The sequence below is a fragment of the Pimephales promelas genome, chromosome 4, assembly GCF_988280905.1.
Source record: "Pimephales promelas chromosome 4, fPimPro1.hap1.1, whole genome shotgun sequence".
NCBI lineage: Eukaryota > Metazoa > Chordata > Actinopteri > Cypriniformes > Leuciscidae > Pimephales > Pimephales promelas.
The window spans coordinates 26,249,619-26,272,396 of NC_142772.1; the positions used below are offsets into that span (position 1 = coordinate 26,249,619).

Here is a 22,778-nt window from a genome sequence, read left to right on the forward strand (position 1 = left end):
TATGCGTTTCGCTCCTTTGTTAGCGAACAGAGAAAAGAAAACGATATTTCAATAGATTGCTGAATTCGTCGATCAAATCGAAACGATGGCTAAGACATCCACACACGTTTTACACATGTATCTGAGGAAAAAATGGAGACTGGATCGACAGTGTAATGTCAAACAACGTTTATTTCCGTTTGATTTTATCTCTCTCTCAGCGTTTCAGAAAAGTAACTTATTATACACAGGAAAATACACCGTTCAGCTCAGTAGTAATCACAAAACGACTGTTCTGTTATACAGACTACAAATAATACATCTCTTTAATTAGATTATAAGTTTCAGAATGGTTCTGGACATTTCAGATATTCTAGTGTGCTTGTTCTTGATGAAGTTCCTGGGTGGCTGCAGAAAACCCAAAAATATCTGTGGATAATGTCCTCATGGTGATTTTAGTGGGTAGCAAAGTCTCCAACATAGATGCTGAAAGACAGACACAGTAGTTGAGATTAAAATATGGGTACACGTGTTTGAAATTCATTACTATTTCAGTCAAATACTCCTTCACCTTGGAGTCTATCGAATACTGTTTCTGGGTCCAACCCTCTCTGTTTTAAGTGAGAATACTAACTCAGCTGCTGTTTATGAGCACTATTCATTTACAGCATCCTTAAATTAAGATTTTAAAAAGTCAAGATTTACTCTGGGCTTCCTGTCTCATGGACACAGATATTTGAACAATTCAGAAAAGGTAAATCACTGTCTGGTGGCAAACTGGTATTTGAGCACAGAGATAAAGGTTAGGATCATTCTTTTTCAGTAATACTGCACACCTTGAGTGAAGCCTATACTAGCTCTGTGTGTTGTTTGCTTTTGGACCTGAAAACATTTCACACAAATTTGGCCATCAGTATAGAGATTCAATACTTCTACATACCTGTGCAACTGCCTCCCTCTGCACTAATACCTAAAAGAGTTGTAAAGCATTCAGCCAAGTCCTCCTCTGTCATATGTTCACCTGACATGAACACAAGTAATTACTAATTATTAATCACTTGTTCAAAATTATGCATCGTATAAAAAACTGTCAATACAGCGGACTAGGTTTAAACAAAGCCAGGAGTAGGCCTTAATCTAGAATAGTTAATCGTGGTTAAAAAAAAATGGCTTTCTGAAACACAGATCAAGTACAGATTCAATTAAAACAATCAATTTCACACACATTTTCATTATTCAAAATTCAATAATCCATATTCACCTTTCAGATTTCACTTCCAAAATATTTAATTCTATTTCAAAAATACAACCTATATTCTACAGGCAATTTTCGGTCCATTTATTTTTGGAAGTGAAATAATCTGAAAGGCGAATATGGATTATTTAATTTTTAATAATGAAAATGCTTGTGAAATGTTTTGAATGGAAATATTCACAGCTTAAATAAACAACCAAGTTGAATTTCAGCCCATAAAAATGCAAGTCTTAAAAATACAATCCATTAAAATGCAAGCATGGTTAATGCAATGTATATTTTGTTTAATTAGTGCAATTAAACAAGCTTTTTTGTTTAAAAAAATGTTTTATTTGCCATTATTATACTCCAATTGCTCAATAGTGATTTATGATTAGGCTTAACCTGAATTATTGCGCAGTTCTGTGAAATAATTCAGCGGCAGAAACACAATAATATTACCACTGACTATTTCACATACCATTATTTGAATTTATTAACCACTATCAGTCCAAAAATAAGTATCCAGCATTCAGAGAATCAACTTAAATAATAAATCAAATAAACAGGCTACAATGATAAATGATACAACATAGACCTAGAAACGAGTGAGATTTTGAAACAGCTGGTATGCCCCATATGTAGATCTGATCTCACCATCACCGAGTACGTCGTGATTACATGAAGAAACAGAAAAAACAGGCAAAATCCAGAAGGACTGTGTCAAAGTCTCCAACACGCTTGAGGATAACCTACCTGCAAAGCTCCAGTACTGTGAAAGTATTAGGCACTTAATGCAGTAAAGTAAGGATGCTTTCAAAAATAATGTCATAAGTGTATTTATTTATCCATTAACTTCTCATAGTGTGACCACCCTTTGCGTTTAAAACATCTTTTGTCCTCGGTACAAATTTTCAGGTAGCTTTGCAGGTTGGTTTCTTCAAGCGTCTTGGAGATGTTGCCACAGTTCTTCTGGATTTAGTCTGTTTTTATTTTTTTTCTGTTTCTTCATAATCACAGACAGACTTGATGATGATGATGATGATGAGATCATATCTACGTGTGGAGCACACGCCGGCTGTTGTCAGACTCCTTGTGTTGTGCATAATTTCTTGAATGAGCAAGTCAAAACCTTTCTCTGTTAATTATAATAATTATTTCTCTCTCATCCAGTTACCAAAAGTATTGCTAAAACTCATAAAAACATATTTACCTCTAGCCTGCAGTAACTCCAGTAGTTCATCTCTGTCAATAGTATATGTGCCCTCCTCGTCTGCCCTTCCAAGCACCTGAAAGGCATTGCAAAGCTCCTGTCTGGAAATGCCAGAGGCAGGTCTGTGGTTGATATACAATTTAAAGAACTCCTCCAAATCGATGTCCGTCACATAATTTCTGGTCTCAGCATAGCGGCTGAACTTCACCTCATTTTGCATGTCTTCCAGCTTCAACAAAACAAAACCATGTGTTGACAAGGACCGAGTGCTAGTCCACCAAACGATGACAGTTTTGTATGGTTGGTGATTGCAACAACGCTCGTACCTCTTGCTCGGTTGGATAGAAGCCAAGCGCTCTCATTAAGAAGGGCACATCTGCTAGAGGGATGCGCGTGGACACAAGCCGTGTTTCCATGGTGTTGAGTTCCTGATTCTGTAGCTGGCAATAGTAAAAATATTCCTCCATTTCCTAAAGGACAAATCATAATATGGTCTGGCCTGGTAACATGTTAAGAAAGCATGTTATGAAACCTCATATCATTTTTTTATTAAGTTTTGATTTTATCTGTAAAAATGCTACAGTAAAAACCTAATTGGTTAACAGTAATTTCACTTACTAAATGCAGGGGGTAAACAATTAATGTAACCTTACATTTCATGTAATTCTAAAGTAAAATACTGTTAAAGGTTAAAAATAACATTTAATTATATTATAATTTACAGTGAGAAAACTGACATTCCAAGAATTCACTATATGACACTTCACATTTGATGGCATTGTGTTTAAATAACTGTATTTTTTAATCTCTGATATCGGTTTTGTATATTAGGGTTCTACGGGTTGTTCTGCAAATGTTTACATTTTATTGTCTTTTTCTGTAATTTTTGACCTACATACAGGACAATGAGAAAAAAGAAAGCATTTAAATAGAGATCTCGAACCCTGAAGAGCTGTCCATCTCTCCCTCCCTCCAGAAGATTGTAGAAGGGCAACATGTCTTTCCCTCCGAGAGCAGCTGATGCCTCCAATGATCTGCATGTTTGCAAAAGCTAATTATGTGACCCCATTTTGTAACAGACACAATAAGCTGTATATAGTTGATTTGAATTTCAGTTATTATTATAGACAAATATTTTATGACCTCATATTAAAGAAAGAGTTCACCCAAAGAAAAATATCCATTTTTAAAACTTTAGAATCACTGGCTTCGGCAATTGCCAGGCAAGCGTTCACGAGAGAGTTACATGGTTTTCATGAGGCATCTATTCTCACATAAGCTTACGCTACACCTACATCGTATGTAATGAGTCGGGTCAGAGGTCACCCTTCCACCCAAACTTGACTCTATCGTGAACGTGAGTGATTATAGACCTTATGCACCAGAGAAACGCCGTCATCTTTAGAATATTGTTTTTGAACTTCCGCTTCTGCGGTTGCTCTGTATATCTCTATGGCATCGCTGTCGATGAGTAATTAGCTGGTGAAGTGGATTTACTTATTATAGAGTTAACAAAAGTTATCATGAGCATTGTAATGTTTATCATAAGCATTGTAAAGCAGATGTCTTGACAAATGTCGCCCGGGAAAATTTTTACGAGCTGTTCATTCATACCTATGCAAGATCGCTGTGCAAATACAGACCGAAGGGGCGGGGCTACATAAGGTCTATAGATTATAAAGGTTTAAATATGTTAAATTTTCTTGCAAAAACGTATTGCTTTGCTTCAGAAGGCATTTGTTAAACCACTGGAGTCGTATTGATTACTTTTATGGATGGATGCACTTTTTGGAGCTTCAAAAACTCAGGCACTATTCAATGCCATTACAAAGCTGGGAAGAGCCGTGATGTTATTTAATATAACTCCGAATGTGTTTGACTGAAAGAAAGTCATACAGCTAGGATGGCTAAAGGGTGAGAAAATTATGGGATAATTTAAATATTTTGGTGAAATATTCCTTTAATTGAGCAACTATATGATACAGTATATCATGACCTTGTTGATGAGTCAACTGCAAAAAGCTGTTGAGTTTTACATGGGGCGCATGTACTTCAAACTTACGACAAATTGATCTCCCATGACAAGACAGTGCAGTCTTGTCCTCCAGCAGTGAAAACATTTCTACCATCGTATGAGACAGCTAGAGTTGATACGCCTGTTGAGTGACAGATCATTGCAAAGGACTTATGAGGGTTTCCATCCACAGGCAAAATCTGAATCCCAACCTACATCAAGGAGAAAAATCAGGAATGAAATGAGACTTAAATCATTAAATCAAAGGAATAAAATTGGCATAATGTCTCATGCTGATACCAAGAGGTCTTAGTAAGACATTAAAGAGATCCATTTATACAGTAGTAATTATCAAATGCATAGTTTGTTTATGAGGACTGAAACACTTTTTTACCTTATCTTGTGTTATATATGCCATGTAACGAGAATTAGGGTCACCATCATTAGATGCAGGTAAGATGGCCATCTTTTTCACTGGAGAACCATATGAGGGCCCAAAGACCGTTTTTCTGTTTAGACAAAGCATACCATCACTAACAGATTTACAAAATTAAAAAATATCAGAAATTTGTTTATCTTGTTTTATTTGGGATCAGATCATTTTTATTACCCAAAGATTAGAAAAGGGAACTCCTCAGCTCCTTAGAAAACGGCTTAATATAGTAGAGTGAAAAATATTTAATTTAAAAGTTCATATCGGCGTAAATAAAAATCGAGTCTACTCTGTTAGACCCTACTACTGTGCAACAGTTAGTTCCGGTCCTCGAATGTGATTGGTCGAGCAGCATTACAAGAGCGCTGCAACAGTTCAGCTCACTACAGCATTGAGTGTGTTTACCTTTTCTAAACACAAGTTGCTAATGAGTGAATCATTGAATCATTCACTCAAAGCGATTCATTTACAAACACACAAAATTATTTTTTCACACAACCAATTCGTTCAAAACGCAGATTAAAGGTGCTCTAAGCGATGTCAGGTGACGTGACACTTAAAGTATTTTCAAACAAAACGAAGGCTAGATAGACCCTCCCTCCTCCTCATCTGCACTGGCCCTCCAAACCCCACCCCCAGGGCCTTCTTGTCAGTTATTGGCTGAAACAGTTTGTTATGTTTCATGGAGAGGGTTGCCGCAATTTGTTTTTGTTGCCATTTGTGGAGCCTGGGTTGTCTCCATGGACAGCGTTTTTTTACAGTGTGTTTCGCTTAGAAACAGTGCGACATCGCTTAGAGCACTTTTAATTTAGGAATAAAAAATTGCTGTGGCTTCCCAGATAGCAGACTGACATTGAATCAACGTGGAAATATGACATCGAAACAACGTTGATCTGACATTGTTTTGCTCATCGAATTAACGTTGAACCAACGTCAGACGCGTCATTCTTTCAAAACTAACGGAAAATCAACTTGAAATCAACGCGTTGTTTCAACGTTATGAAAGCAAACCAATTTTCGATTTTCATTTAGCTTTGAAGAATGCCGTGTCTGACGTTGGTTCAACGTTAATTCGGTGAGCAAAATCAACGTTGTTTCAATGTCATGAGAGACGTCGTTTCCACGTTGATTCAATGTCAGTTTGCTATCTGGGTTAGTTTGGAAATATTAGCAAAGGCAAAGCAAAAACAGTCAAATTACCAAGCACCGTGTTAACTAGTTACTCACCATTAACTGTTTATTGAATTGTTGTATAAAAGCAATAATCATGCTGCTTTTAGTGCTGTGCTGGTATATTCAGAAAGACAACACTAATGGTAAAAAAATTATTTTTATCTCACAGAGAACATAAACGGCTTTACATATCTATTATCCCGACACAAACAATAAACAGTGATATCAAATAGTTGAGTTAGAATATTGAAGTGGACCGTTTTATTTTTTATGACCTGTTTATATTGTGTTTACACTAGCTATGCATACATTTTTAATATATTATTTGTGTTACTGTAGGGTGTATTAAAGCAATAAAACCATATTATTTTTCTCCCTTTTTTCTATTTTTGATTGACAGCCTATTTAATTATTTGGAATTCGGGAGACCTAAATCTATTGACCTTTATTTGTATTACCTCACTTACTATGATGTCATCACTAAGTCCTTTCCCGCCACTTATGGATGATGACAAAAGTACTTCAGATGAATCATCTGTTTCTTTGTCCATAATCATAACAGAGATGTTTATCTTTACAAAATTATGAACTTATTTCCCTTTTGCATCATAAGAAAGCCATATCCTAAAATATCCTTGAAATCCCATTCTATTATCCAAATTTGGGTTTGTGTAATCATTGTTTCCATTTACATTTCTCTACCTATCACATTTAGACTGAATGGTTTGGCTTTAGCTTCATTTGAAATTTTGCAATAAACGAATCAACCAGGCTGCGTTTCTCAAAAACACCATAAGCTAATTTGATCATAGAGAACATTGGTGGCAATGGTCTCCACGATCAACTTGTCACCCTTCTTTTGGTAAACGCAGTTGAGATTGCTGTTTATTTCAGTGACATTTCTTCTTTGTTCTGCCAACAGGAAAACTGCAAACCTGCACATTTTGGAGGTAGCATTGAAGAGCTTCATCTTATACCGGTTGGAAGCTGTAAGGAGGAAGTTTTCAGGCGTCAGAGGAGGATACCACACCATACAGGTGGGCACAGCACTCTGTTCGATCCGATCAGAGCTCAAAATCAGTAACTCATTTTCACCACTGTTCTGCAGATCATACTCCACCTGTATACAGACAGGAAGATGTGATACGTTTAACACAGTTCAACAAGATAAACCCATAAAGAGCAAAATCATATTAAAAAATAGGAACTCACCAGCCTGCGATCCATGCCAAGAGAGAGCAGACGAGGCTGATTGCTGTCTAAATCCACTCCAAACAGCAGATCCTGAATGGGTTTATAATGCGAGCGGTGCCTGCCCTGGTACTGCCAAACCTCTTGGGTCCCCGCTTTACACAAATGGAGCAATGTCACACTTTTTCCAGTGTCCTGGCAGAAGGGAAATAAAATTCCAAACAAAGGATATAAAAAAGTGCCCTCATAAAATCAAGAACATTACTGTTACAATAGAAAAAAAGCTTCCCCAAGGTCCACTTAGTAACATTTTTGTGGTAGGAACAGTAATGTTTTAGCTTTCAATTTCACATTTTTTCACAAAGTGACAGGTTCACAAAACAATCTATGCTAAAATGTGTTGTACAAAATAAACTAAAACAAAAAATGCAACTCCTACTAACCGCAGCAGCCAGGTAGCACGAGTCCTGAGAGAAGGTGAGATGGGTAATGCTGTCGTGACTGTACTGGAAACACTCTTTTCCATCACTTTGCAGTGTACAGGCATCAACAATCTGCAAAGCCCCACTGGCAAAGCCCAAGGCCAAGTAAAAACCTAGAAAAGGGCAAATTCACACAGATTGTATAATTGCAATTTGTGGCATCCTTCCTTCATAATCCTTTTTTTTTTTTTTTAAATAAAAAATTTAACAGGTGGCAGGAATGCAATTTTAGTCGCTTCCTGTCTGGACAGTCTTTGAATCAAGCAATGTACCTATAAAGCTGAGCTAAAACGTACATTATACGTTAACTATAGTATAATAGCAGGAGTGAGATCTTGTTTTGTAGTTCACCTTGTGGATCGTACGTAATACACTGGATCTGTTTGTGTGGCTGGAAGGCCCTTCTGCAGACCACCTCTTTACGCTCATAGTCCCAAACCTTGATTGTGCCGCTGTTGCTTGCCATAGCTACTAGCGGTTGTTTGGGGTGGCAGGCAACTGCTTCCAGAGGTTCTGGATGTTCCTTCAGAAGGGTCTGTGGAACATGACTTTGCGCATTTACATGCACTACAGTTGCACTAGTAGTAGAGAGAACAACATTTCTGTAATTGGAAGGAAGGAGAGAAACATAATTATTGCATTGCGGAGTAAGAATTTATTAATGTTCCCTCTATATTTCTGCCTCCAGTGGCGGTATAAACAAGATGCAAAGGAATAGCAGAAGCAAAGATAGTTAGTACCATACTTTAAAGGAATAGTTGACCCAAAAATGAAGATCCGTTCAGAATTTACTCAACCTCGTTTTGTTCCAAACCTGTATTACTGTACTTTTTACTTCTGTGGAACGCAAAAGAAGATATTTTGAGAAATGTCTCAGTATTTTTTGTCAATACAAATGGAAGTCAACTGTCACCAAAACTGTTTGCTTACCAGGATTTTTCAAAATATCTTCTTTTATGTTCAGGAGAAGAAATAAAGTCATACATGTTTAGAATGACATGCAGGATTAAGGATTATTAGGAACACCATACTAATATTGTGTTTGACCCCCTTTCGTCTTCAGAACTGCTTTAATTCTGTGTGCCATTGATTCAACAAGTTGCTGAAAGCATTCTTTAGAAATGTTGGCCCATATTGATAGGATAGCATCTTGCAGTTGATGGAGATTCGTGGGATGCACATCCAGGGCACAAAGATCCTAGAAACCAATTTGAAATTATTTGAGCTTTGTGACCTGGTGCATTATCCTGCTGGAAGTAGCCATCAGAGGATTGGAGCATGGTGGCCATAAAGGGATGGACATGGTCAGAAACAATGCTCAGGTAGGCCGTGGCATTTAAAACTATGCCCGATTGGCACTAAGGAGCCTAAAGTGTGCCGAGAAAACATCCCCCACACCATTACACCACCACCACCAGCCTGCACAGTGCTAACAAGGCATGATGGATCCATGTTCTCATTCTGTTTACGCCAAATTCTGCCTCTACCATCTGAATGTCTCAACAGAAATCTTCAACTGTCCAATTTTGGTGAGCTCTTGCAAATTGTAGCCTCTTTTTCCTATTTGTACTGGAGATGAGTGGTACCGGGTGGGGTCTTCTGCTGTTGTAGCCCATCCAGATAGGCCCGTCCGGCACAAAACAATCATGCCAAGCTCAAAATGGCTTAAATCACATTTCTTTCCCATTCTGACATTCAGTTTGGAGTTCAGGACATTGTCTTGACCAGGACCACACCCCTAAATGCATTGAAGGAACTGCCATGTGATTGGCTGATTAGATAATTGCATTAATGAGAAATTTAACGTGTTCCTAATAATCCTTTAGGTGAGTGTACATGTACTCTGTTATGCAGATGATGCATCCAATCTACACACTTCACTCTTGTTAGCAGTTTATGCTTTTAACTGATGATTTGTGTATCTTCCACTTATTGCTGAGGTACATGTGACAAAAATGTATTATTGGAACTTTCTTCAAACCATCTTTGAATGAAATAATTGCTAATTAATGTTTCTCTCTAAAATTCTCTCTAAAATTATTTTTGTTTGTGTGTGTGTGTGTGTCTGTGCATATGTTTATTTCTTCTTTTAAGTACTTTGCACTAGTATTGGCATTCATTGTGGACAGCAAAGAAAGAAGCTCATTGTACAGGGAAACTTGTTTTTCCTCACTGTGCATATGACAATAAATGCTTTGACCTTGAAATGCTTTTAAACAATAATTCAAATATAATCCTGACTTGCTCATAGTTTTTTAATTTTATTCAGTATTTTGTTATGGCACATTTATCATAATAAATATTGGATCTTTCTGAATTTTTCACCTTATGACAAATGGTTTGGTATCCAGTGTGCAGTCTTTTGGATATCCGAGGCTGCTAGTGGAAGGCTTTTCTTTGGAAAAGGAGATGGATCTGATGGGATCCAAGCTAAACTCATTGTAAAAGTTGATGAGCTTGAGATTTCCATCATAGAATTTGATTTGGCCACTCACGTCGCCTGTAACGATGAAACTTGACAGAGAACATATGAAGACAAGTATACAGATTGTGTAATGGTATTAAATAATGTCAAACAGGAAAACAGCAAATGCAAAGCAAAATATAACATACAACAACTGTAAAAATAGGTGCAACCTTGCAGTGGCAGCACAGTTAGCTTATTAGAATTTATTTGAAAAATATGAATGCAAAAATTTGCCATAAACTGTATCTGTGTCATATATACCTGTCAATCAAAGTCAATACGGTGATAGCTTCCTTCTGGAGAAACACAATTTTCATGGCTTTCCTCACTATGGGCTGAGAAGAGACAGACTCAGTCTGCTTGTCCCAGAGAACTATATTCCCAGCTGAAGTGGCTGTAAGAGCCTGCACACTGTCATAGTGGAAGATGGACTGGCTCAGGGAACCTAGCACCATATTGAAGGTCTGAATGGGGACATATTTGCAAAAGGTCAATGCCAAAAACGGAGCAGAATACATCACAACAGCACACAGATGTGTAACCTGATGAAAGGTTCTTCTGCCAACCTTGTCAGTAATTTCAGGAGCAGAGTATCCCAGATGTTCCTTTTCCTGAGCAACAGAATTCATTGTTATATTCAGACAACTAAAATAGTAAATCAGTAACAAATAAATAATTCCTACCCAGCTGTAGAAGAGAACCTGAGTGCTACTGTTGCTAACCAACTGTGTGCTGTCAGTGGGATTAAAAAGTATTTGGTTCTGGGAAGACATGGAGAATGTTTACATGTTAGATGCATTTAAAGCTGACTGATACTATCTTTACTAACAGTGATTTTAAAATACATTAGGCTTAATATTAAGAAATGTGCATTGTGCAATGAAGAAGTATTTTATAATAAAAATAAAATGTAATTAAAATATTTATATCAATAAGTCTCAAGCGATACATCAGTAAATATGTTAATGGATTTATAGTACCATACTTTGTATGAATTAAACACATTTTAAATACATTTTGGTATAGCCTACGTGTTTTTTTTCAGTAAGGTCAGCATAATAACCTCATCAAGCACATTTTTGCAACATACCTGGCAACCATATTTTGGGCTGAGGTCAACTTGACATTGTGGGCTGTCGCTTTCATCTGTCCAGTCCCAAATACACACTCGCTGATGCATAGAAAAAAAAAAATACATAGGTTAGTGTATTTGTAAGCAGTGAAAATATTATGGGATTTCATTTGACCTTTTTATGTTCATCATTATTTCAGTTAATGAAGTTTTCATTTTCATTATCTCCCTGGGATCAATGTCTCTTTTGGCAAGTTATGATAGATGCTGGAAATACACGGCTCCTAGAGGGAGGGTGCATCTAAGATTACGTAAGATATCTACAGTGAGGTTATGTAAAAATATGATAGATAATATAAAACATTTTGTTTTAAACCTGTACTGCTCCAGCTCCAACAGTCGCCAGATATTTTGAATCCTTTGATAGTGCCAAGGCAGAAACTCCACCCTCTGGATGACAGTCAAACAAAGTCCGCACAGGAATCCTACAACATATGTTATGATTGATTCATCCATGTATAGGTTTGTTTATTGTCCGCCTTGTAATTCCTAATCAAAATGTCATAACACGATCTTCTGATGAAACTACACACTTCTCTCTAGAGATGTAAGTCGAATTTCTCCAAACATTTAGTCCGCTTAATCAACAACCAATGGATGGGATGGATAGAACAAGCAATGGACCTCTCTCTACCTTTATTTCTTTTCCAATAATCCGTTTCACCTCGATGTACATCACAACAAAGAAGAAAAGATCTGTTGCTACTTTCGTTTCGTCACAACTTCAACAGGTTTTTTGAAAATCATATTCAAGACCATCAAGTCCTTACAGTCAGTTTTAAGGGCAGATTTACAAAAACAATATAAATAGATTGTATAATCAATCATATACACACATATATGCATATACATGAATATTTGGGTCAGAGTTACCCTGTATAAGCATCCCATATAATAACAAGACTCTCTTGGCTCATGTCCGCTGTCACAAGCCAACGCCTGTCTTCACTGGCACACAAACAGGTGATTGGACTGCAGTGGCCCTGTAGATACCAAATAGCATAAAAGGTACATGTTTACAAAAAATTGAGGCTTTAAATTAACTATGATTGGTTACACTTTATTTCGATAGTCACTTTAGACGTTCTACTAATTAAGTAACTTTTCAACTACATGTCAAGTAACTCTCATTAGAGTATTAGTATATTATAGTAGACTGTCAGTAGACTGTTAGGTTATGGTTTGGTGTTGGGTTAGGAGAATAAGTTTGTAGTCGCCAAATTACTTATAGTCAGTTGAATTTCTGTTGGGGGACCCACAAAATAAAGTGTTAGCAGATATTAAGCTGACAGTCTAATAATACTCTAATGACAGTTAGTTGACATGTAGTTGAAAAGTTACTTATAGTTAGTAGATTGTCTAAAATTGACTATCGGAATAATGTGTCACCTTATGATTTACTTTCTAAGTAGCCAAATGAGCCTCCTACTTGTAACAGATGCTGAGCATTTGAAGTGTGATCATACATGACAGCAACATGAGCACAAACATACAAGATGACAAGCCTATCTTCATCCTGCAGGCTGAGAACAGGTAGTGTTTGGTTGATCCCATAAGCCCAGTCAAGGACCTGCAATTATAAAGATCAAAATTTTACATTCATATGTGAAATAAAGAAACAAAGGTATAGTGGGAATAGTGTTTAAGATTTTGACAATATATGATTTTTACTTAACAAGATCAGTATTGTTAGCTCCTAAATAGATGTATTGTAATAATGCAAAATACAATATATGACTGCTTGTCATTGTGAAACATAGGCTAACATCTTTTTAGTTTTAGAAAATATAAAATAAAAATAAAAGAGTAATTTTGTCAAACCATTACCAGTGGGTGAGTTTTGGTTTTGTTCTCTTTGGGAATGCCAGACAATGATGTGGCTGTGTAAACTTGTGAATCCGCAACATTTTCTCCAATACTGGATATTTCACTTCTTCCTTCTCCAGCTTCTTGTACTCCTTCATCGTCATCATGTGATGCTTTTTTCATTTGATTATCTACTGTGCTTTTCTGCTCCCTCGAGCCTTCGGGTTCTGCATCTGTCTTATCTGCCGTTGACATTGCTCGTTGTGTCCTAGTATGTAAGTTAGAAGGAAATCTGGAGAATTGGATCTCAATCAGAATCACGATGTTACCAAATGAAACCGCTAGAATCTCTGCGCGTGTCGGTTAGGCAGGATAATTTAGTCTTTCTAGTGCCGTAGAAATCAGTTATATCTGTTGAAGGTTTGTAAAAAAAAAAGTTTGAATTGAGTAACACGCGAACACATGTGCAAAAATACTCGTAATCTTGCAAATACGAATGTATCGCACATACGATGACGTTGTTCTTTACCTTTGGTCTAATAATGACCCACGCATCACGTTGCTAAGATACGGTCACGTGGGAGGACAACAAGGACAAGTACAAATCAAGGAAGTAAACTAAAGTAGCCTTAATATTTAATATTGATCATTTTTAAGGATTCTTTGATAAGCAGAAAGTGCAAAAGAATAACATTTATTTGAACTTTGAATTTGAATGTATCCTAGCTTAATAAAAGTATTAATTTTTTTAAAAGCCCTCACTTTTTAATTATGTTGTGTAGGCTATATTATGTTTTTCAGAAAAAAATTAACTAAAAATGTTGTCACAATAGAAACCTTCCACGAAACACAGAATTATTAGACTTTTCAGCCGATTTAAACAGCAAAACACTAAACAGTTTATGAAACAGCAAAATATTGTTCAATGTAGGCTAACAACTTGTACAGTTGATACTTGCATGAATGTGGTTTTATTTTACTCTCTTGATGCCAAATAGCAATTAAAAATAGGTGCTATATATGGTTATGTTGTCCAATTTTAGTGTGCACTACAATTATGCACTTATGGCAGTTTTGAGCCACATATCTGAAAACAAATTAAAACACCATGCTACTAGTTCCACTGTAAACCTGCACTTGCGCAATTGAAGAGTTCAGATGCAAAAGCCTCTAAGTGCCATTTGAAATTTTCTTCTAGAATGATAATTTTTATCAAGCTTGTATATTTAAGTTCAGTGATTTCACTTAAATGGCAATGATAATTACCTATTAATTGTTATTTAAGTGAAATTACTGAACTTAAATATACAAGTTTGATAAAAATCATCATTAAAGAAGAAAATTTCAAATGGCATTTAGAGGCTTTTGCATCTGAACTCTTCAATTGGACATTTAAATTGAAAACATTTACTGAGATGTAGTCTTTTTACACTTTTACAAGTGACATCAATAGGATTTCAGTAAGAAAGTTTTTCAAAGAAATAGTTTGTTTTATTTCTCACATCTGTATTGTTGACAAGTTAACTTGTTTTAACGGCCATCAGCATCGTAAATCCTTCAACGTTTTTTATATTTTATTTTTTTTTTTAAATTTATTTATAACACTTTACTTTGTAATTACCTTTGCATCAAATTACAAAAAACTAATTAACATTGCTGTGAGGCTGCTTCAAATACAGCGGCAGGAGTGACTGTATAATTAGCATCTTTCTCTCTTCTGACTGCCGTTATCTATTTTTTTTTCCTGTTTTTGAAAGTTGTAAAAACACTACTGTGGAGTTTTTGTTTTAATATTTGAGAAAATAGGAACACACAAAAAATATTTAATGTCGTCACATGCATGGTTTACCTAAACATGGCGACTTTTGAGAAACATGGAAATGTGAAAAAGGTCTATCAAGCAAGTCACAGTTCTCATATGCTGAGGAAGAAAGATTTGTATAAAGATGAAAAGCATGAAACAGTGCAATGTTTTGCAAAAGGCATGAAAACTATAATTTTGCAAAAAATTAATAGGTATTTGAAGCAAAAAAAGCATGTCTCTACACTCCCCAAAAAACTCGCTGGCTGGCAGTTGTATTCCAAAGCTCACAGAGATATTTGCAGATTTATAACTTTATTACCTCTGAAGATATGCACCTTTAAGAAGTCATTGCAGAAGTCATTTTGACATCCTGTGGTACCCTAAAGGGACCTGCATGGAAAGATTCTTGAAATACCTGTTTGCTGCTCAACAGTAGCTATAGCTTTTTTATAGCTGCCCAATATAGGAATGACCATGGACCAATATAACCAGATATTATCTTTGAACATGAAGCACTTTTTGGAAAAAAAAAATGTCCACAAGACACTATTGTGTAACAAATCTTTTATTTACAGCCTGAGCACTGTGCCTGAACATTTTTCGTTGTTATTGCATGTATAACTTCTGAAAATTGATATGGAAAAACAAAATAAATAAAATATAATATCCATAACAATATATAATATACAAATAAAACAAACATATCCAAAAAACCTTAAAATTTTGCTTTCTTTTTTGTAACACTTCAAAACTTCTGCTTCTTCAAACTAGGAATGTTCTTTTTAATGTGAGATGGATCACACTTAACCGGTGTGAAAGACTGTGTAGTTGCCCCTGAACCCACCATGGGCTTTGTTCGTGCCCAGGATTGGTTTTTTTAGGCTTGGGTCAATGCCTTAAAGGCTCTGGAGCTTTGAGACCACCGCAACTTTTTGGACTTTGTCATTTTTAAAAGCTTTGACTCCAGAGTCAAACCCGCCATGGGCATTTGAGCTTGATTTGTTCCCAGGAAGGCTGCACCTCCACTACAAAATCCCGAAGGTCCGTTTTAGGACCGTCTGTGCTCCAGACGGAGCTCCAGGGGTGGCGGGCGAATCTGACTCTGGACCATCTCAGTAGCATGGAGCTCTGAGTGGAGTGAGCAAGTGTGTGTGTGTGTGTGTGTGCCAGAGATCCACCATGGTGGAGATTGAACTCACTCCCCAGGCAGAGTGCACTCTCTCCGGCCTGGGTCACAGCCATAGAGGCCCTGGAGGTGTGAACCTGTACAGAGCATGTGTGTGTGCGCGCGTGCGCAAGTGACCTCCCAGGTCTTAGGAGATCTTAGGATTTGTTTGACCAAAACATTCCTTAACAAGCCTTTATCTTACCGAGTTCTTCTGTGCTCTAAATTACAAATCCTTTGATAGTTTGATAATCTCCATTCAGTTTGCGCAAAATATTACTTTATTTCATGCATGCCCTTTTGTATGACATTGCACAATTTAATGCTTCTCGTCTTTAGAAAGATCTTTCTTCCTTACACAACTTGCTTAATAATATGTAACAACCTATTTAATTAGGTTGACTGATTCTCTAAAAAAGATATATATGGGAGAAAAAGAACACTTTCTTTAAAAACTAAAATCTGAATGTTTATCGTACTGAATTCTTACTGATATTTCACTTGCATAATAATTTGGATCACAGTAATCTTTAAATAATTAATCAACTCTGGTTTCCCATATTTCTTGAAATGTCACATTTATTATAAATGTGCTTCTTGCCTATCAAATATCAAAATTATAAGATTTCTATATGGATCTGGTTCTTCACAAAATGTTGAAAAGTGAAGTGAATTTACCCAGATGCTGCCAACCAGGAAGGAATATAACCAGTTTGCAACATATGAGTGGAAGAATCTTTTAAAATAATTTTTCAAACCAGTAGGCCAACAAAAAGGGCCACATTTTTTATCCAGATAGGGCTCAATTGGGTTAAATGAGGATAATAAAAAAAATTAAATGTTTCACTAACTGTCTGATTATTAAAAGACATTTGAGAGTTAAAATAAACACTCAAACGAATAAAATGATAAGAATAACTACATAGTGCTCAAGGAATTTAAGGCTATATCAGTCATCTGGCCCTATAGTGTCAAAGCGCAAACGCTCAAAGTGATCACTGCTTTTGCTGAAAGTAGTGCACTCTAAATGAGAGCAGTGTTCCTCAAAACTAACATTCATCCATTTCCAATATTAACTAAATAACGTATCATCTTCCAATAATATTTACAGTAATCACTGGAGATCATTTCTCTTCAGAACAAACAAAACCGACAAAAGGAGTACACACATTCCTGGAATGTGTATATACATATATATCCTTCCGCCACTTTTTGTGGCTTTTCAGACTGTTTAGGTCTATCGGTCAGTACTGAAGCCCCGCGTGAACTGTGTATATTACAGAGAATATCGCACTTAAAATAACAACAACAACAAAAAAGCGAAATTACTGGGTTGGTATTTTTGTTGACATCTAAAACATATGGATCGACCTCGCTTTGGTTTTTAAAACGGACTAAATCGTCTCTGGTTAGGAGGGGAAAAATCAGCAGAGCTAGCTGAAGTAGCAGGCAGCATTAGTGGATACTTGAATAACTGGAGAGTACACGTTGGCTGTCACTAGATCAACTGTCAGCTAACACGTCAAATAGTATATTCCGCACTCGTGCGCGGTGTAAACGTTTTTTTTTCAAACAGTCAAAAAACTCTGCTCAAGCTGTCGTTTATGGGATCACCATGTCCATGAAGCCGCAGGCCGGTGGTAATCGCAAACCCGGCGGAAGCAACAGCGGAGCCGCTGCGGCCTCCGGTACCGGGGGAGCAGGAGGAGGCGTCGGACGCCAGAGCATAGGCAGGTGGGTTCCAAATCTGCAACATAACCGTATTTTAATTTGGAGGACGGATGAGCGCGAACCTACTGGGGTATGCGGCATGCCCGCACTTGTGTCGTAGTTTAAAAACGCAGGTTGTGAATTTGCAGTGGTTTGGATTGAGCGCAAGTAGGCCGATATAGGCCAAGTTCTCAGGACAGGGATTCATTCACACGTTAATGGGTACAAACCCATAGCGGTTTTTTAAATAACTGCTGATAGCGGACAATTACGTTCGTGAATATTTGAGAGGGGCGTGTTGTCTGCTGTAGGGAATAGGTTCAGGATGAATTGCCTTTTTGCCGGAGAAATATGGCTGTGCCAGCTTTTCCCCACAAGACCCCACAATTTTATCGTTTTGGAATGTATTATGTAATTTACCGATTTTAACATTTAACTAACGTTCACAGTGCCTTGAGAGTGCAAAAATTAAAATAGCAACGGCTATACAATTCGTAGTAACGTGTTGTTAGCCAGCTAACTAGCCAACATTTATTTGATTATACTGATAGTATTATATTGCTTTTATCCGCATGACATTTTATTTTTTTGATGATAATTTTTTTTTTTTTTTTTTTTTTAGAAATTACTCAAAATAAAATCAAGAGGTCCTCAATAATAGCCGACAATTACATTATTTCTACACAGTTTTATCATTTCCCATTAATTTGTGTCAATACCAGGCTACGGATACCTTTTCTTTTTACTTGTATTATTAATCTTATCTGTCTAACGACAAAGTTTTGCCAGGTCTGATTTCCAAAGCGTTCTGAGGGCCTGTGAATCGACGTTATGGGAATTCATCCTCCCATATGAGAAGTCACATGTTAACTCTCTGTGTCACTATTGAGAATGACATTAACCCAGTTTCCGTTCTAGTTTTTTTGCATTTGGTTTACTTGAGAACACCAGGACAGAATTGCGTCGTTCCTGTTACTAATCATTTGGTAAACGAACGTTTTGGGACAATTTGCATTTCCGTGCATTTCCGATGAGTGGCGGCGCTAGAGGGGAAAGTCAGATCTCAACCTTGACGTTTCCAAGAGGTTGCATTTTTTTTTTTTTTTTTTTTTTTTTATTGCAAAAACACAGTACAAAAAAGTAACAAAATATACATTACAATATACAAAACAATGACATTAAAATAAATACAAAACAGTTTTGCCAGGGGAAGCATAAGAGCCATCACAAAGAAAAAAAGGACCATATGTTGACAGTTTTGATTGCCTTTTTGTTGTTGGAGCCAGAAATCAGCTTAATATAATGTACAACATCGTTGAAAAAAAGTACAAAGTTAGGTTTTTTAGCACTGAATTTACATTTATGAATATGAAATTTCGCCAAAATAATTAACAAATTTATAATGAAATACGTCTTTTCTTTACTATGGCTTCTATAAAAACAAAAAACAACATCCTTCCACAATAAAGTAAAATCTTTATAAATATTGTCAATGATGAATCTGCTGAGGTTTTGCCAAAATTTTCTGGTGTGTGAGCAATACCAAAATAGGTGCAAAACAGTTTCAGGGTGGTTCTCACAAAAACAACAGTTTGTATTTATGTCTCTTTTAAACTTAACCATGTAATGACTAGCAGGATAATATCTGTGAATTATTCTGAACGACACTTCTTTCACCTTGTTTACTAACAGGTATCTTTGAGGGATCATCCAAACCTTTTTCCAGTCAATAGTATTTACAAATTGGTTCCAATAAAACGTAACATTAGGGATTGAAACAATTTCTTTCTGAAATAAGGCACGAACGTTCTTATTATTATGAGGAAGTTGGGAGAAACAGATTTTCCCAACTGGTGACTCAGCCACATTGGGGAGGGAGACAGAAGTAGGTGCAAGTCTGCTAGAACACCTAAAAAGCATGATTACGCCTGATGGAATGGCGTCAAATACAATTGCAAATTCTCTTGGTGTAACTGGAATGTTATAGGTAGACAAAAATTCACTATAGGAAAAAAGTCGCCCCTCTTCATTAAATAGCTGGTCCACCAGCAGAATCTTGTTGCTTACCCAATTCTCAAAAAAGAGTGATTTGTTTTTATATAAAATATCTCTATTATTCCAAATTAGATACCTGTGAGGTGAGAAATTATGCTTATAAATAAGAGACCAAGCTAAAAAGACCTGCTTGTGAAAATTGGACAGTTTTACAGGGAGTTTGTCCACACTATAGTTGCAATTCAAAATAAAGCTCAAACCACCAAAGCGAGAGAAAATAAAATGGGGGATAAAATTCCAAATTGAGACAGGGTTTTTAAGAAAATGCTTAGCCCAATTAATCTTAAAGGTATTGTTTAGAGTATTGAAGTCCAAAAAGTTAAGGCCACCCGATTCATAATTATTCATAATAACACTTTTTCTGATATAATGGGTTCGATTTTTCCAGATGAAGTCAAAAAGCATTCTATCAATGTCTTTACAAATTTTATTGTCAAGGTGTAAAGAGAGAGCTGCGTATGTGAGCCGGGATAAACCTTCAGCTTTGGTAAGCAACACTCTACCTTTTAAAGATAAGTCCCTTTGTAACCACTGGTTCAGTTTGTTTTGAGTTTTTTTAATAATCGGAGAGAAGTTTAAAGGACATCTCTTTTTCTGATCTTTAGAGATAACAATGCCCAAGTAGGTAACTTCATCCTTGACCGGAATGTTGCAAATAGTTTGTATATTACACTCTTTTAAAGGCAACAGCTCACATTTATTAATATTTAAGCACAAACCAGAGGCCTCTGAAAACTGACTAATAACCTGAATGGTGACAGGTATCTGGCTTGCATTTTTTAAAAAGATTGTAGTATCGTCAGCAAGCTGACTGATGATGATATCCCTACCCGCAATAGAAATTCCTTGTATAGAGCTATTAATAACATGAGTTGTGAGAATTTGCGTACAAAGCAAAAAAAGATAAGGGGAAATTGGGCATCCCTGACGAATGCCCCGTTCCAGATTAAATCTAGGGGAAGTTCCGTTTTTCAATTTGATAGAACTATTGCCATTAACATATAAGGTTTTAATTGCTTTGCAGAAAAAATTCCCAAAACCAAATTTCTCTAAAGACAAAAAGATAAATTTGTGTTCTATCGTATCGAAAGCCTTATAGAAATCTAAGAGGAGGATAAAGCTATCTTCAGATATCAGGTCAGAGTAGTCAAGAACATCCAACACCAATCTAATATTATTAGAAATGTGTCTGTTCCTCATAAAGCCGGATTGTGTCTCATCTATAATTGTGTCAAGAGTTTCTTTAATTCTCCTAGCAAATATTAACGCCATAATTTTGTAGTCATTGTTTAACAGAGAAATGGGTCTCCAGCTGTCAATAAAAAGTATATCTTTCCTAGGCTTGGGGATCAAAGTGACCAGCCCTTGAGTGAGGCTAGGAGGAAGGGTCTCATTCTCTATACTTTCCATAAAAACTTGCAGTAAAAAAGGGGCTAATTGATCAGAGAACGTTTTGTAAAATTCTGCAGTTAAACCGTCAGTGCCGGGGGATTTATTGTTTTTGAGTAGAGCAATTGAATCAGTGACCTCTTCCAATGTAAGAGGGGTGTCACAATAATCTTTGTCTACCTCATCAATCTGTCTTATGTTATTCATTGAGTTAAGAAATTGAGATGTCACTGCTTCATTAAATTTTGAACTGTATAAATTACTATAGAATTTTGAACAAAAATCTGAGATTAATTTAGCGTCATCCGTAACAATCCCATTAATATTTAAATTATAGATGGAATTGATTTTAGATCGGTATCTTTCAAGACGGAAAAAGTAAGCTGAATTTTGCTCCCCCTCCTCCAGCCATCTCTTCCTAGACCTTACAAAGGCTCCCTCTGCTTTTTGTCGATATAAATCGTCTAATTTGTTTTGGAGTTGTAAAATAAGTAGTTTATCCTCCTCTGAAATATCATCAGGGGCTCTCTGATAAAATGAAGAAATTTTACTTATGACTTCTTCTTCTTCTGCTCTTTTAGCTTTGGCAATAGAGGTCCCATACTGTCTCAAAAATGATCCTGACTTAAATTTAAGTAGTTCCCAGTTAATTTTGTAGGATTTTTCCTTTTTTGCCTTGTTGTAAAAAAAAGTAATTAACTTAATAATTTCAGTCTTCGCCTTATCATGTTTTAACAATGAACTGTTTAATTTCCAGTAGCAAGTTCTATGAAATGTACTTGATGCATTTAATTGGATGCTTATATGAATTGCTCTATGGTCAGTGAGGGGTGTGGTCAGGATATTTACTGTAATTTTATCTTTATCAATGAAATTGGATAACAGCCAGAAGTCAATGCGAGACTGGCTGGAACCTGACCTGTTGCTCCAAGTAAACGATCTTTTATTAGGAAATTTTTCTCTCCAAACATCCACAATGTTAAATCTTCCCATAAGTCTTTTAAGGTTTGTGCTGATGGAGGAGGGCCGCCCAGGAGGCCACCTGTCAATAGTATTATCTAAAGCAACATTAAAGTCTCCACCAATTAGAAGAAGAGAGTTTGGATATTTAGTGAGCCAGAATGTAATTCTTTCCTCTAATGAATCAAGTAATTTATCATTTTCGAGCTTGTTATTATAACCATAAAGATTAATAATTATAACATGAACGTTGTCAACTCTAATTATAAGACATATGTAGTGTCCTAAGGAATCACAGTCTGAGTGCAGGACATCACCAGTGAAAGTATTTTTAAGGGTGGTTACCCCAGCAGATCTCTCTGAACCCTGAGAAAACCAAATATCGTTTCCCCATTGAGATTTCCAAAAATTGACATCAGCAGATGTGGAATGGCTTTCCTGAAAAAAACAAAAATCTGTACGAAGTTGTTTAGAAAATAAAAATAAGGCTTTCCTTTTACAAATCTGTCTTAAACCCCTGGCATTTAAAGAAACAATAGACAAAGACAAAGTTATTAAAGAACACGAACGA

General features: G+C 36.3%; 2 protein-coding genes across 13 annotated transcripts in view; one reads left to right on the top strand and one right to left on the bottom strand.

Moving 5' to 3' along the window:
* Nucleotides 1-153: 153 nt before the first annotated feature.
* cfap251 (cilia and flagella associated protein 251) lies at nt 154-13,665 on the bottom strand. 3 transcript variants are annotated; one of them, XM_039687095.2, is made up of 20 exons: nt 13,146-13,665; nt 12,748-12,888; nt 12,192-12,301; nt 11,635-11,743; nt 11,277-11,357; nt 10,870-10,947; nt 10,753-10,797; nt 10,448-10,650; nt 10,045-10,233; nt 8,071-8,321; nt 7,681-7,832; nt 7,259-7,432; nt 6,982-7,166; nt 4,835-4,949; nt 4,489-4,652; nt 3,370-3,460; nt 2,753-2,896; nt 2,427-2,655; nt 920-1,000; nt 154-465 (listed from the first exon to the last, which is right to left on the bottom strand). In XM_039687095.2, exons 1-20 carry the CDS (start codon nt 13,377-13,379, stop codon nt 353-355), a joined length of 2,889 nt encoding a protein of 962 aa, XP_039543029.2. In that variant the 5' UTR covers nt 13,380-13,665; the 3' UTR covers nt 154-352. The 3 variants fall into 3 exon arrangements, with proteins under 3 accessions (XP_039543029.2, XP_088986305.1, XP_088986306.1); XM_089130179.1 differs by having other exon boundaries at nt 10,448-10,797; XM_089130180.1 differs by having other exon boundaries at nt 10,753-10,947.
* A 3,638-nt stretch (nt 13,666-17,303) lies between these two features.
* Nucleotides 17,304-22,778, top strand: part of atxn2 (ataxin 2) — a 38,513-nt gene continuing 33,038 nt past the window's right edge. For 8 of the 10 annotated variants that reach the window (XM_089130181.1, XM_089130182.1, XM_089130187.1 and 5 more), the window contains exon 1: nt 17,304-17,827. In XM_089130181.1, the coding sequence (XP_088986307.1) occupies nt 17,709-17,827 (119 nt within the window). In that variant the 5' untranslated portion in view covers nt 17,304-17,708. The remainder of the gene's footprint in view (nt 17,828-22,778) is intronic. The other 2 variants (XM_089130185.1, XM_089130190.1) reach the window with 1 other exon arrangement.

Excerpts from the sequence above, each read along its gene's own strand:
- cfap251 (XM_089130179.1), bottom strand. The coding sequence starts at position 13,379 with ATGTCAACGGCAGATAAGACAGATGCAGAACCCGAAGGCTCGAGGGAG. Across the intron at positions 10,234-10,447 it reads GTATTGACTTTGATTGACAG|TTTCATCGTTACAGGCGACG; the intron begins GTATATATGACA and ends TTCTCTGTCAAG. Across the intron at positions 2,656-2,752 it reads TCTATCCAACCGAGCAAGAG|CTGGAAGACATGCAAAATGA; the intron begins GTACGAGCGTTG and ends GTTTTGTTGAAG.